We start from the raw sequence: 14944 nt of genomic DNA, 5'->3' as shown, positions 1-14944 counted from the left end.
AAAAGCAATTGTAACATCATTTATTAACACCGCGGATGTAAATGGTTACGATGGTAATCAGAATATTAGACCCCAACTTCGCCTTCAAGTACTTGAATCCTGTAAGAAAATACCAATTCAATTCCAATTAAAAATAAAATACGGATATTTTATATGGCTATTTGTACCAAGTTCAATAGATAGCCAACTTTTACATCTACCCAATTATTATTACATGTTTAAAATTTTGGATATAACTTCATATTTTCTATACTAATTTGGACGGATCAATTGAAACGCCATTCAGAAAGAAAAGCAATTCACACACACACACAGGTAACAGGAAGATAAAGAGTCTGAACGCAAAGCCTAAATCCAACACATTCAGGTACAAACTTTTTAACCACTTTGGTGAAGATAAACAGTAATTCATCTTCAAGGTATCAGCCGAACATCTTCAGAATATCAGCCAAATGTTGCAATTAGGAACTGCTTGTATATGCTCATAAACTTCGCCACGAAAGCTGCAAGATTCAAAAATATAAGCTCAACAACATTATTGGGCATGACACCTCATTGTGGTGACAATTATCACTGTTCACGTACAAAAAAAACGAGGTCTAGCCACTCCATTGGAAAGTTATGGTCTAATGTCTCTAAACAGATAGAATCCAACATCTACACTCATTTAACTGATAGACACAACTATGGGTGACAACATTATTAGATGTCCGTGCTATACAAAACATTCTACAGTTGTAAGGCTATAAGAGAAAAAATTGCATCCAGTTACCAGCCTGCGTCGGCTCAGGTAGTGGGGAAGTGCAGACGTACAATGCCTAATTAAATTAACAAGTGCCATAATCAGTACGAGATAACATATCAGAAAAGGACCAAACAATAACTCATTTGCAGCCGGAAGCTCTTAGGTGGTGATCAGGCACTTTGACATTTTAACATGAATATTTCTCCACAAACATCACACGGTTCATCTATCGGCTTAACCTGAGTGATTAGGTGCTGAGGGGTTTCCTGCTTTTACAATCACATCCTAGGACCATTTCCACCATGTTTGACTGCATAAATACCTACTATACACTCCTTTTTCATTCTCCAATTCAGCAATTTTCTAAGACAATAGAGGAGCATCTTCCACTCAAAGAAGATGACGGCCTAAATTCACTCCCACAGTGTCTTCTTTGTATTATCCATAAGTGAAGTTTGCGAAAGAGTGGCATGTCCCATGTACTTTTCAGAAATTTGGCAACTATCAATCGATAACGTCTTCCTAACTCCAGAGTCTGACCACACTAGTAGTTCACTTCACCTGAGTTATCACCTGTCACAGTTTCCATTCAAAAACAACACTGAAGATAACCATGGTTCAAATCCAAAATTCGAGGTAGGTAGGAACGTAAAGCTGCATCATTACATAAGACAATTTTCTGAATTACTTGACTTAGGTTGACAAGTGAGAACCCTTGGTGGTTAGCACTACCTAGGGCCTAGGTGTATCTGCATCATGGAGTTTGCAAGCTTACAGAAAAGAGCAGGATAATCATCTTCATTGAGATCCATTGTATGCCCAGAAAACCCCACCGGAAACTATGGAAGGAAAAGGAAAATGCACTGTAAATCAACATGCATCACAAAATACAATGTGATGTTTCATTGTGCAACATGTCTATGTATAACAGCTTTTATATCACCCAATAGAGTAATTAACATTATCAACTTTCATAAGGGCATGCTAGCGTACATAGTCATGCTGACATCATATTTTGCTGGAAAAAGAGGACTCCATTAAAGATTATGAAAAAAAAAGACTGCACTTTGACATGCAGTATTACGCCAGTCTTTTCCAATATAATTTGACTATGTATCAACAACCTAAAGAACCCCAATCAGTACTTGAAGTTGAAACTATCATTCAGCAACCATAATATATCATTTGAAGAAATCATGCTCTGCATGTGATGGAGGTTGTACTTCAGATTTGACATTTGGTAGATTTGGGCAATGAATTATTGGCCCTTTTCTGCCTCTTGTCTCTCTATTCACAACCGATGAATTTTGTGACTGCTTCTTCAAAATATTATTCCTTGCAGGTTTTCAATACAAAAGAATCAGATCTAGATCAGGTATTGTACTATCCAGTTGACATACAGAACTTGAATTCCAATTGTATTTTTCTTCAACTGTAGTTAGATCATAATCCAACCTAATGATTAAAATATTGAAAGTTCTTATGCACAACCCTTCAACAGGACTGCTTGCTCCAGCACGACGACAGAGTACAGCAAGAAGTTCTTTAAGCTTAACTCTCGATTTCTTTTATTTTACTCAATGAACATAACTTTCACCATGTCTTATGCAGAAAGCTTTCACAAGATATAGTGTCTCCAAGTAACCACGATAAAGTTTCAGAATGACAGATTTCTGATTTCTTATGAAAAAAGAGAGGAGAAAAACTGCTTTTTCTGCACTATGCAATGCATTCTTATTAAGTTAATTATCAAAAAAATTTACTGAGATGTGCACCTTCAATGTGAAATATGGCCTTCTGTCCAAGCTGCATCTTGTGCTCCTGAACCATACATGTCAAACAGAATTAAATGGATCCAGAAAATAAAAATAATAAGCTTAACCAGACAAATACACCAAAAGGTGCTCCTAAGAATTACAACATCGATAAGGATGCATGTTTGAGAAGAACAAATAGGTTATGCATGTACTCGTTTTAAATCAGTGCATAAGCAAACAAGACCTTAACAGCTTCACTTCGCTGCTCTCTCATAAAAGAAGAAATAGGCCACCATCCAGGCCCTTCAAAGTTCCACACATGTTCTAGCCTTTACAATTGTTGATCAGCAAGGACAGCCATGTGGAAGTATTTCAAAGGCGTTGACATTAGCCAGCTAGGTTCAGCAATCCTTATGTTCACATCTGTAAAAGTCTCATAACCATGTATTCTTCTTTAAAGGAGCCAAATCATACTGCATTTGCTTCCACCTCCATGGGAAACAAGTACTGAAGATTAAACAAGAATTTGACATGAACAAGGAATTCAACCATGCTGGGAGAGTGAACAATCAAAACCGTTTACTAATTACGAAAATAGGCAGCATGATCACATATGAGGAGCTAAAAGTCCTATTAATAGCTTTTGAGTACATCAAAATGTTGCAGGAGAAAACTTCAAAAGCAGTACCCTATCATTCTCTCATCAATCATCATCACTGTCACTGAAGGATAAGATTTACAATTCCCAAATTATGGAAAATGGTAATTGAAACCACAGGCAGTCATGTCTAGCCAACAGATGAAATATACATCTCTGAATGAAGTACTATAAGCAGCTTAAGCAGGTTGAGTTATGGGTACACGAGAATTGGTAGATGTTGAAAATAACCCGGGAAAGAAAGAACAGATGGACAAATGCAGCACACACAGAGCATTCATGGTGCAAGACTTACATAATACGCAGCCCAATGGCAAATCTCATGCTTCAGTTCAGAATCCAATTTCTTCATCAGTTCATACAACAATCTCTGCAAATTATTGAGAACATGAGTTGGATCATGCACGTCACATCTAATATTACTATTATCAATCTTTCTACCTTCAAAATAACCTCAGGAGGAATACAATTCACAAGCAGTTCATACAATTTCCCTCGAACTAAAAAGAGTCTGCAAGAAGGTACAAGCAGCGGTTACAAATGAGGAAGTTACCAGCTGTTAGCAGAAGAAGAGGGGATAACTACAAGCACAAAGTCATACGAATCAATTAGAAGCAAAACTTTCTCCTCAAGAAAAGATCCCTTAATAAGACAAAAAGAACCCTCCCTATTAACCATATCAGCATATCAATATCTTCCAGTAAGTAGATGAGTGCATGTGTGAATTTCGTGCATCAATGAAGGAAAAAACAGAAAATCAGGATCCTTTACACATCTCATGGCTCAATTGTACACGCTTATTATCAAGCCTTGAGAGGATTGCACTGAGAATATACTTCAGCCCAACAAATTCATGATACAGTGCATCTACACATACAGAATCAAATTAAAAAAATAAAAGCAATGCCTTATTACCCTCAACGGGCATCTACTCAGAAAGAATTCACTTCTGATAACAATGCCGCAGCTAGGCAGGTATGGAATGTCTGAGAGCGGACCTTTTGGATATATAATCTGAGTCAAGAGTAGAGTGGAGGTAGCAGTGCTTCGTGAGTGCGTGCTTTTTGCAAAGACGGATGGGTGAGGTCCGCTCCTTTCAGTGGAGCTTGTTGAATCCCTCACACCTCTGTCGAGCTCAGATCAAGGATCTCAAAGAGCGGACAATTATGCAGATTGTTCAAGATTAGACAAATTTTATTTAGGATTGTATATAATATTAATATTACCTGTTTCCTTAATCCTGGAATTTTTTATGATACAATCTATTGGACTAGGAAAAGCAAATTACTGTGCAAGTGATGCAAACAAATGCGAGCATGCTAATGAAAGGTTATCATTGTTTCACCATGTCTACCTAGCATGATTAATAGGATGGCTACATATAAGTTCAATGTGTTCATGTGTACATCGAGTGAATTCGACACACACATGGTGTACAAGGTCCTATCAAGCTGTTTGCAGTCCTCAAAGTAAGCACCTCAAAATTACTGCAGGGGAGCAATTCAACTGAGGTACTGGAAGAACATTGAAATGTTCTTTCTTCATTGACAACGATACAAACTATACGATAGAGATATATGGTTTTGCCCACCTGTCCTAGCAGAAATAATTGTATCAGAACATGAGCACAAGCAGGAGCAAACAAAATATGAAATGATTTTACTTAAAACTGTCAAAAGATTAAAATATCAGAAAGAATGCAACATTAAGACTGTGCAAGCATGAACCAAATTGAAATATTCATTGCAGTACAACCTAACGTAGAAAGAAATCTCCACTGCAGTGATTACCGTTTAGGACTCTGCTCGTTCACTATATCAGAAGCTATCTCAGAAACATACTGCTCCCAGTCCATAGTCTGCACTACTTGATTTTCCGTAAAAGGATACCTAGAAAGGAATTGTCAACATGGCAAAAAAGTCCAAGATAGAAAATACCATCTCCAGGAGGAACTAACGCACTTTGATATGACAGTCAACAAGGACATGAGCTTTGACTTGCATGAAACTTACTGTTGCACTCGGCAAGTCTCAAAAGATAATATTGCTCTTCGCAGACTCCGATTTGAATGAGCGGCTACTCGCATGGCAAATCCTACAGGTAGTTGCAAGCCTTCTTTCTTTCCAATGAACTCCAGAACCCCAGCAATCTGCAGAATAAAACTAGAATCCTTTAGAGTTCAGAAGGTTTGGCTTTAGAATCAATACCCACATAATGGAATCTTGAAAGCTTCGAACTTCATAGGTATTGGCACATATGAGGCTATGACCATGTCAATAACTAAAGGTTTGTAAGCATTTATGTTTGACACCAATGTAATAGACTAACAATCGTCCTATATTATGAGATTGATAGCCCTTTAAGAGTTCATAAATGTTGATCCCATATTGTCTTGATTCCAAACCTTTCCACAGCAGGAACTGAAGACAACCACAAAATCAGTTTCAGGCAAAGTTATTACATTGTTGTTAGAACCAAGTTCGACACTTAGACATAGGGTCCCACACACAGCTTGTGCCTTAAACTAAAGTAGTAGAATTGTGACCACAAAGACTAAGAGTAGATCTATAATGATGAGACTGAAAACCCTTGAGATGTGCATAAGTGTTGTTCTCATCTCCCATGCTTTTAGTTTGCCTAATTTCTGGCCTTTTAATAGCATGAATGGAAGCTAGTCAAAACGGCAGGATGACATTTTTGAAGCCAAGCACTTAGATCAGTTTGGTCAGCTGGTGTTACAGTTGGTATTAGATCCAGCTTTTACACTTCAAACCTGGGCTCCACACACATGAAAACATGTGATTTAAAGGAGGTGGATTCTTCCACCTCTGAAGCTGACTTGAGAGAAGGTTAGGTACTAAGAGACTAAGCATTTGGGCCAGTTTCCGGGCGGCTTATTGCATTTACCACTATAATCTTTTCAAAGAAACAGTAACAAATTGGCGTTCAGCCATATGCACGCACACCCAAGAGGTACGAGATCCAATGGGAATGATGTACCAACAATCATGCCAAAACAACAAATTCCAGATGTTTGAAATGCATTTTACCTGCTCTATGGATGGGGCATTAACCCGTATATTTAGGCACCGAGATCGAACCGCTTCAGTCACTTTAGAAGCACTGTTGCAGCACAATATCAACCGACAGGATGCACTGTATTTCTCCATGGTTCTCCGCAATGAATGTTGAGCTTCTTTAGATAATTTATCAACTTCGTTGAGCACGAGAACTGACATTGTACACATAATATCTAAGCTTATGCAGGAGGATCTTTGAAATAAACTAAACTATCCTCTATCGAGGAGATACCAGTACAAGCTTGAATCACAACATGGAAAGACGATATATACCAAATTTTACCACAACCACAAAAGAAGTAAGTGAAAGATAGCTGAAACTTTATCAAATTTGTGGCAAGGTCGACCAACCCATGCAACAAAACAATGATGCAGACTTAATCTGTCTTAAGAAATTGTACACAAATTGAGGTCCTACCTTTAAACCCCTTTTTCCCTTTTGTTTCAATGGGTCTGCTCTTGGCCATCTCCTTGATGACCTCTTGGACAATGTACCTGTCCTGGAAGCCCACATCACTTGGGGTCATTTCCACATGGTGGGTACTGGATAATGTAGTTATCTCTAGATCAATGGTTCTGCTTCCAGTCTGCATAAAGCCCAAACCCAAGCACAATTCCAATCAACATTGAAGCAATCTTCTGGTTGATGAGAACTTTAAGATAACACAAGTTTGACAGTGAAGTTGGCATCACAATGTTCAACAGTTCAAGTAATGACTGAAACAATAGCACATAAGAAAGGGGACAGAACCAAAGTTCATCTGAAGTAACGAACTTATAAACCTTACCTCTATCTTCCATATCTTGTTCTCCAATTTCACCTGCCTCCGTAAAAATAAAAAATAAAAAAGGGAACAAAACAAGATGACGGAGAAAAAAAGAGGTATAAGCAAATGTACCAAACTGGTAACAATACGGGGGAAAAATAAAGGAACTAGTCGAATTACCTTCTCAGCTCCAGGACCGAACATTTGTCTAAGGAGAGCCATGATTAGGGTTTTCTTCCCAGAACCAGAAGGTCCATAAAAAAGGAGATGTGGGCAATCATGCTCCGAAACCTGCGCGGTTCAAAATGACAACAAAAATTGACAGACGGAACGAAATAAAAAGAGCCCTAAATACGATGGGCTTTCAAACAGAACAATAGTCAAAGTGAAATGAAACGTAAAGAGCTCGCTCACCAAAACCACACAAGGAGATGCTAATCGCGATGACTCAGTACACCAAAAAAAAAAAGCATAAACATTAGAATGAATCAGGACCTAAGAAGATTATTATCGTCATAATGGCCATGATCATCATCGATTTATCATCAGTGTCACCATTACCATCAGTATCGGCAACATAAGCACAATAAACAAATTATGTTCTTTTTTGACAGACGGCGATAGTGAAAGAACCGAAAGTCCTCAGCAGTTCAGACGTCAAATTGGAAAGAGAAACGAACAAAAACAGCAGGCAATAGCAAAGACATATGAATGGTAACACGAGACTAAGGAAACCAAATTAAGGAATAAGAATAATAGAAATTGAAGATCACCAATTTTCATAAAGAAACACACCAATTTCTTGAGGTTCTTAGCGATGTCCTCGTGGACCGTCATCTTGTCCAGAGTCTTCGGTCTGTACTTGTCCACCCACAACATTTTGCCACCCTTCCTCACTGAGAATGCGTAGAACCGAGCACAACGCACAGTAGAGAGAGAGAGAGAGAGAGGAGTGACCTGCTGTGGCGGGAACTCGGCGCAATTTATCGTGGCGATTGGGGAGGATAGTTTCGTGATTTCCTGCAAGAACTATGGGTTGTTTTTTACGTTAATTTTTTCATTGAGATACCAAAGATTCTTCATTAATCTGAGGAAGGGGCGTCGTGCTTATGATTTTCCAGATACTGCATACAATTTCGTGAAATCACCCGAAGAACGGTGTTAGTCGCTTCTAAACTAAAGTGCATGTTATGCCATACCATGGGTAGGTATGTTTCACCTTTTAATATGAATGTATTTGGCAATTATTTAGAGCAAAATTTTCTTCCTACACGGAATCCACCCTATGATCATCATTGAGTTGGATATGTTTGGTTATGGAGTTGGGGATTTGGCTTCTTTCTCGGCTGCATCAGCATGGCTGTCGCAGCATTCATTTTTATCAAGCTATTTTAAATGGGTAGTCACTTCATCCATGTGCCGTTTAAAGTCTAACTCAATAGTGACGATATGGTACGGAGTTAGTGAAGAACGATGCATTTACTGACGCCTTTTCTTTTAGTGTTAGGGATTAATATGTGCCTTTAACAATTAACATCAGCAGTGACAAATGGAAGTGTAGGAGAATGTGACAAAACACCAGAGAGCTTGCTGTCGAAGCGTTGGGCTTCCTCGTTCATGTTGGATAATGCCAATGTTGTCTGCTTTCTTCTTTGCTTCTCTTCTGTCTATGTGGTTGTGTTGCTCCTTGGTTTGGGAAGTTGAGAAACAGTCAAATTATGTGTTGGTATTCTTTAGTGGATCTATTAAAACCCACCTGAAATATGGGGCAGATCAGATTCATATCATTACAATTCAGCGCAGGGGAACTCCATAAAGGAAGTTCCATAGGACTTTCTGGGGTGTTGAAGGCAATAATACATAACCTGCTCTGGTTCGATCTGGTTCAAGCACCGACACACACCATGTATATCTACAGCTGAAACTAACTAGAAAGTTGCAGGTTTACTAACCCTATTATAGTTGCATATTATTTTGAGTCTTCACTTTTCACCACTCTTTGTCCAATAAGGATTACGGTTATCTTTTCCAAACACCAGGTTCTCCCAGCAACTAGAAATTCACTAGCTCATCCTTTCTTTTTAACTCTCAAATAGAAAACAGGCATTATTTGTTGCAGAGAAAAAGCGTGGGAAGTGAAACTTTGGTTGGCCGCTTCCTTGATATTAACACGCATGTAAAAGGCGAGGGTTTTAATGAAAAATATTTTCCTCCCACCAGCGCTCTTCTGATTATTATCAAAATTAGGTGCTCGCTTGCAAAACGTTTCATACAGCATTGCTCCACTCTATCTTCTCGTAGCGTCCCCCCCCCCCCCCCCAACCCCCGGCCTCTCTCCTTCTCTCTCTCTCTCGCATCATGTTCATTGGATTCCCGCCACGAAAATAGGTCCCTCTCTTCTCCCTTTCTCTCTCTTTCTCTCATGAGTTATTTTTCTGACTCTTCCGTTCTCTTTGCTGCTGACTTTCCCTTCGTGAATAATGTTATTTTGTTATTATATTCAGTAAAAAGTTCTCCGGCACCAAAACCATCCCCGTTGTGTTCTTGCCTCTTCTCTTTTATAGTGCTCTGGAAATGGTTTGTTGTCAGCCCAATTCTGTATGTGTACGCTTTTCTTTATTCTGTGGTTTGGTTTTAGCTTCCATTTGTTAATACTACTTCAGTAAGATGAATGGTATTCTCTATTGGCATGCGTTGAAGGAAGTAGCTAGCGGTATGAATCTGTTTCCGGGTTGTTTTGTAATTTTTTTTTTGTGGCTGCACCGCAGAATGCTTGTAGGGTTTAATAAATGGTTGAATCTGGTTGGGTGTTTCATATATTTTCCTTCACTGGTGGGCGTTGTGTTTCTTGGGACGTTTCTGGACAAGGGGCTGTCTTTCTATTGGTTGTAAATGACTTGGTAATTAGGCTAATTAGCTTTACTGATATGAAATGGCTGCTTTCGAATAATTAAAAAATGGGTGAAAATTGTATTGCGTTGTGGTGCTGGTGCTGCGGTGCATGCTTCTGCTAATTCGTTTGATGATCTTTATGACTTAGCAAGGTATGTGCAAGATGAGGGTTATCGGCTAACCAGCAAATTGGATGACTACTCACGAGCAAAGTCAAGGTTTGGCAGACCCAAAGGGCAGGGCCACGTGCGGGCGGGCTGTGGTTGTGGAATGGGCAGTCACGAGTCACGTTTTAAATCGTTTGGCCGTCATCCTTGGTGGGGTTGTAGGTCGGGGGTTCGGTCAGGGTGGTAACATCGAAGTGTTTTTGCTTCTTCCGCTGGGGCTCTGGTCTTGGTTTATTTTTCTGCGTAAGCGAAGAAGCAGTATAAATAAAGTTTGTTCTCCTTTCAGTATTATTGGTTATTATTAGTTGTCTCTTATGTAAAGACTCGTTCAGAAATTGTCATGACTGAGCTATAAGTGAGAATAATGGAACCTTTTTCCATCGATCAATACAGACTAGAAAAGGAAAATATGATTGGCAGTCTAATTCCTTAGTTTGAATGATTTGGTGGTTCCACAAGTGAGATATTTGTCCATCTTGGAACTTTAGATGGATCGAAAGTTTGTAGAGGCAGCTGAGGTGATATCTGAACAACAAAATGCTAATGCTGTAGTTCAAACTTTGCAATCTCGAAAATACCATCATCTGAATGACACTCATAAGGTGAACAGATGATGTATATGGATCCTTATTCCTCTCATGTGTTCTTTAGAGTTTACTATACAGTTCATTTATATAAATTTCCTAGGATAAGGCAATTGGTAAGGAATGCATGCTTGTAGGATAAGCATAATCCACATTGAATTTTATCTTTCTGTTAGGAGCAGCTCCTACATGTTCTGCAGTACCCACTTATAAGTACTCTGCCTTTATGAAAAGCTCTTACCTAATATTTTCTTGTAAGAAATAAAAGAAGAACATGAAATTATTTTTCCCCTCTACGGGGCACAGGAAACGGGATCATCATAGAAAGAATGTCTGGATGATCTTCAACCTGTGGCACCCCTTCTTAGCAATGGAAGAAATTGTGGGGAAGATGTCCTTTCTTATTAGCCCATAGAACATCTTTTTGGTCTGAGCAAATATATATTGCTGTTTGTTGCTAGACCTCTAAACTTGGTATTAGGACACTGTGTTGGATCATGGAACGTGCAATCAAAAGTTTTTCCTTTTTTTCATCATTATCTTTTGAATAGGCATTGACTGTATTTTGCATATCGAGGTTGTATAGGAAGAATTAGTTGCTTTTTTTTTTTTCTTTACTGACGTGGATCGCCCTTGGTATGACTACTACGTCTGCATTCTTTACCTGGATGAGGATGCTCAGTCATTTGAATTGCTATGTGCGGAAGCTATAGACATAACTTGGTGGAAACAATTTGAAACTTAGATATATTTCTAGATCAAAGTTGGCAAAAGTCCTTGAAAGCTTCCAGATTCATTCCAGTTCATTCTCTTCCATAATTAGCATGGAGGTTGATAACAGCACAGCACCCAGATAGGGTAATAAAGTGAGAGTCCACATGAATTGATGGTAAAGGCACTGATAATTTGAGGAGTCCACATTCAAATTTTGTGTGGAGATACAATTTAATGTTGGAAAAGGGATTGATAATTGCTTTATTTGTGAATATTAAGCATTGAAGTGGATGTAGCTGAAGCTAACAGCAAACTTTGGATATCTCCTGTGATTATCATCGAAACGTGGTTAAGTTTGTTACTTATTATTGTTGTTTGCAGTACGGGTAATAGTTGTATTGGCTTGCTTAATTTGGAACAGGTAGTTGGCTAATGATTCATCCTGGATGCATTGGCTTTTCAAATTCTCAAAGGATGGCAATGACTACCAGACTGAGTATTCCCATGAGCCAGAAACCAACTATTGCAGGATCATCTCATTTGCCCATGACAATGACATTTTCATCCTTGCGGAGCTTGCATGGAGCAATGACATTTCCACGTGTTAGGAGATTGGGGGCAGCACATAATCAGCTTAATTTGTTCCCTCCAACTGGTATATAACTATGGTTAAATCTTTCTTTTCTAGTGGCTTTGCTGAAACACTTGATTCACAAGACGAAGCAGCATGCGCCATGAAGTAAAAAAATGGAAAATGAATAGACTTTGGTTGATTCAAATGCCTATAACTTTCTGAAATTTCTACACACATTTGATAGTTTTTGTGTAACCTAGCATTTTCTACCATGCAATAAGTTCTCCTTATACTTTTATAACCTTGTAAAGTACTTGATTACTTGGCACTATATAATGTTTGTCTAGATTACATAGTGTTCATCCACTAGAGTGCTAGTTGGATCGAACAGTTTTTTTACCACACAACTTTAATATCAACAGTACTCTCATCCTGTATGTTTTTTTGGCTTGCAAGGCTTTTGACTTGATTCAAGGATTGCACTCTCTCTCTCTCCGTCTCTCTGTTTCTGACCTAGGAATCCACCATTTGCTCACCCTTTTTTTCTTACTGAGGAAGCTGCCACTTTCTCACCTTGTCTTTTATTACCTAGGAAGCCACTATTTTCTCGCCCTCTGAGATCAACCCACACGACGAAACCTGCATGTAATGTCACAACTTGATATGACACTGCTTCTGTGCTAAGAGGTTTTTTATAAAATTATGGTTATTGATTAATTCTTCATGCTCTTAGTCTCCATGAAATGTTCCTTTCTTAGTCAAACTGAGTTGTCTACTGCATAAAACCCACTAAACAATCATATTGATTTAATTTGGAATCTCTTTTCCTTAAATACTCTCACTTGAAACCATCTTTCCTTTGGACACCCAGGATAAGTTGGCTGGCTGTGGTCCTATTTTTGATGCATGTGAACTTCTGAGATTGAGTTCGGCTTTCTTACAATTGGTGCTTCCAATTTTAGCAGGAGTTTGTCGTCAACATATTTCGGCTGCATCCTCGCCATTGCTTGTTGGGGATCATAATGTCTTTTCTGAGTTCATGCCATCCATTCCAAAGAGACACACCAGGAACATGTTTGTGTCACCAAAAGCATCAAAGGATGTCCCATCCTCGTTCCGTTATCCACCTATGACAAAGAAACCAAGATGGTGGTGGCGTACACTGGCTTGTCTTCCATACCTCATGCCCCTTCATGAGACATGGATGTATGCAGAGACAGCATATCATCTCCACCCCTTTTTGGAGGATTTTGAGTTTTTCACATACCCATTTCTTGGTGCCATTGGCAGGCTACCTAGTTGGTTCTTGATGGCTTACTTTTTTGCTGCATATCTTGGCATAGTGCGCAGGAAGGAGTGGCCTCATTTTTTCCGATTTCATGTAGTTATGGGAATGCTTCTTGAGATAGCTCTGCAGGTGGTGGGCATGGTCAGCAGGTGGATGCCGCTTGCTTTCTATTGGGGAAAGATAGGAATGCATTTTTGGACAGCAGTAGCATTTGGGTACCTCTTCACTGTTCTTGAATGCATCAAGTGTGCACTGTGTGGCATGTATGCAGACATACCATTCGTTTGTGATGCTGCATATATCCAGATCCCATATGATTAAGATATAGGTTAAGATTAGTGAAATGTATTTTCTCAGTTCCTGTTCGAGTTAATGTTTTTCGTAGTCGTTTATGAACATGAATGGTTAATCTTTTGAATTTTGATTCCTTTTTTCGGTGGATATATTATGGGCCTGATTAACTCTTACTCTGGAACTTCCGTTGATTTCACAGTTGAAAGAGTAAATTTTTCTGAAATTAGCTGAGCTTGTTCAACTGTCAATCTGATATTACTATGGGACTCACTGTGGTTTAAAATAGTGGAGTGCCAAAAGAGCTTGCTGTTGTTGTTGTCGATTTGGAGTTCTTATGGCTAACAGCACTTTGTATCAAAACATTCATATAAGGTCCATGACTCAAATACGGAAACGTTCTTCATTAGGTACTTTTGCAATGAAAGTAACGATATATATTGATAGAAAGGAAAAATTAGGAAGAAACAGACGAGTAGAGCGGAAGGAAACCATGAAGCCTAAAGTAGCCCAATGGGCAAGATCATAAGTTACGCATTAAGTGGTGAGTAAAGCATGCAACACTTTGGACGTTTATGTTTCTAGTAGTATCAGTGTCAGCAAGTTCCAGTGAATCTGAGATACAACTCAAACAAAAACTTAATAAGATGGCAGTGGTAACTAATTTTCAGTAACGTTAAACAAACGGTGTCACCCACTTCATTGGGCAGTTGATAGAGTATATGACGCCTTTCTACGGAGTTCATGAACCAACATGGTCTCTATAGAATTGCGTTTTTTCTTTTTCTCTTTCTTCTGCCGTTTTCCAAGGAGATGATCCGGGTCCTGTTCTTACTATCCGCCCATCTGTTTTCTTCTTACAGAGAGGCTGGACAATACTCTCTAAGATCCAAATATAGGATGCGATCTACATGTAGCTTTGCGGCTTAACATTGGATCGCCTTTGTGGAGAGCCACTTTCACGGAATAGGGTTATCGATTGTTTCTGTGTACATAGTAGGAGTTTAAGTGCAAAATGTTGCTTGTTCACTGAGTAAACGGGTTGTTTACTCGTGAAAAAAAAAGCCAAAAAACCACTTCATCATCGAAAAATTTTGTGTTCTTTGTTTTTTGTTGCTTTTTAATTTCTGAGACTATCGCTAATACATTCTATCGACATTTTGAAAATCAATCACCCAATCAAGCAAGCTCAAAAGCGATTTAACAAATAAACAGCAATATTTCAAGCTTCACTTCTTAAGAAAGTGAGCACACCATTTGTATCTTCATGTTTGCTTATGTTTGTATCTCTCCGTTTTCTTTATAGGACAGCTACCAATGAATGTGAAACATCTGTACTAATCAGACGCCATGCATCCGTTTCCCATTATCAGTGTGCGGACACAAAACTAGCACTAACTTTAATTAGCACCGAAGAAGCATCAGGT

The 14944-nt window shown here is 38.8% G+C and overlaps 2 protein-coding genes across 5 annotated transcripts; one reads left to right on the top strand and one right to left on the bottom strand.

Moving 5' to 3' along the window:
* Positions 1 to 121: 121 nt before the first annotated feature.
* On the bottom strand, positions 122 to 7969 carry LOC116246730 (replication factor C subunit 3). 2 transcript variants are annotated; one of them, XM_031618565.2, is made up of 11 exons: positions 7803 to 7968; positions 7188 to 7298; positions 7029 to 7061; positions 6659 to 6827; positions 6211 to 6392; positions 5173 to 5309; positions 4951 to 5049; positions 3602 to 3671; positions 3456 to 3530; positions 2521 to 2566; positions 122 to 503 (listed from the first exon to the last, which is right to left on the bottom strand). In XM_031618565.2, exons 1-11 carry the CDS (start codon positions 7884 to 7886, stop codon positions 445 to 447), a joined length of 1065 nt encoding a protein of 354 aa, XP_031474425.1. In that variant the 5' UTR covers positions 7887 to 7968; the 3' UTR covers positions 122 to 444. The 2 variants fall into 2 exon arrangements, with proteins under 2 accessions (XP_031474425.1, XP_031474426.1); XM_031618566.2 differs by lacking the exon at positions 122 to 503 and adding an exon at positions 585 to 1584 and having other exon boundaries at positions 7803 to 7969.
* Positions 7970 to 9299: 1330 nt separating this feature from the next.
* LOC116246731 (protein TIC 20-I, chloroplastic-like) lies at positions 9300 to 13693 on the top strand. Of its 3 annotated transcripts, XM_031618569.2 has the most exons (4): positions 9316 to 9395; positions 9512 to 9584; positions 11786 to 12019; positions 12901 to 13693. In XM_031618569.2, exons 3-4 carry the CDS (start codon positions 11797 to 11799, stop codon positions 13545 to 13547), a joined length of 870 nt encoding a protein of 289 aa, XP_031474429.1. In that variant the 5' UTR covers positions 9316 to 9395; positions 9512 to 9584; positions 11786 to 11796; the 3' UTR covers positions 13548 to 13693. The 3 variants fall into 3 exon arrangements, with proteins under 3 accessions (XP_031474431.1, XP_031474428.1, XP_031474429.1); XM_031618571.2 differs by lacking the exon at positions 9512 to 9584 and having other exon boundaries at positions 9300 to 9395; positions 12904 to 13693; XM_031618568.2 differs by lacking the exon at positions 9512 to 9584 and having other exon boundaries at positions 9300 to 9395.
* Positions 13694 to 14944: the final 1251 nt, after the last annotated feature.

Source organism: Nymphaea colorata, chromosome 2 (assembly GCF_008831285.2).
Source record: "Nymphaea colorata isolate Beijing-Zhang1983 chromosome 2, ASM883128v2, whole genome shotgun sequence".
In the NCBI taxonomy this organism is placed as follows: Eukaryota; Viridiplantae; Streptophyta; class Magnoliopsida; order Nymphaeales; family Nymphaeaceae; genus Nymphaea; species Nymphaea colorata.
Note: the sequence above shows the minus strand (reverse complement) of the source record. Positions and strands in the feature narration are given on the sequence as shown.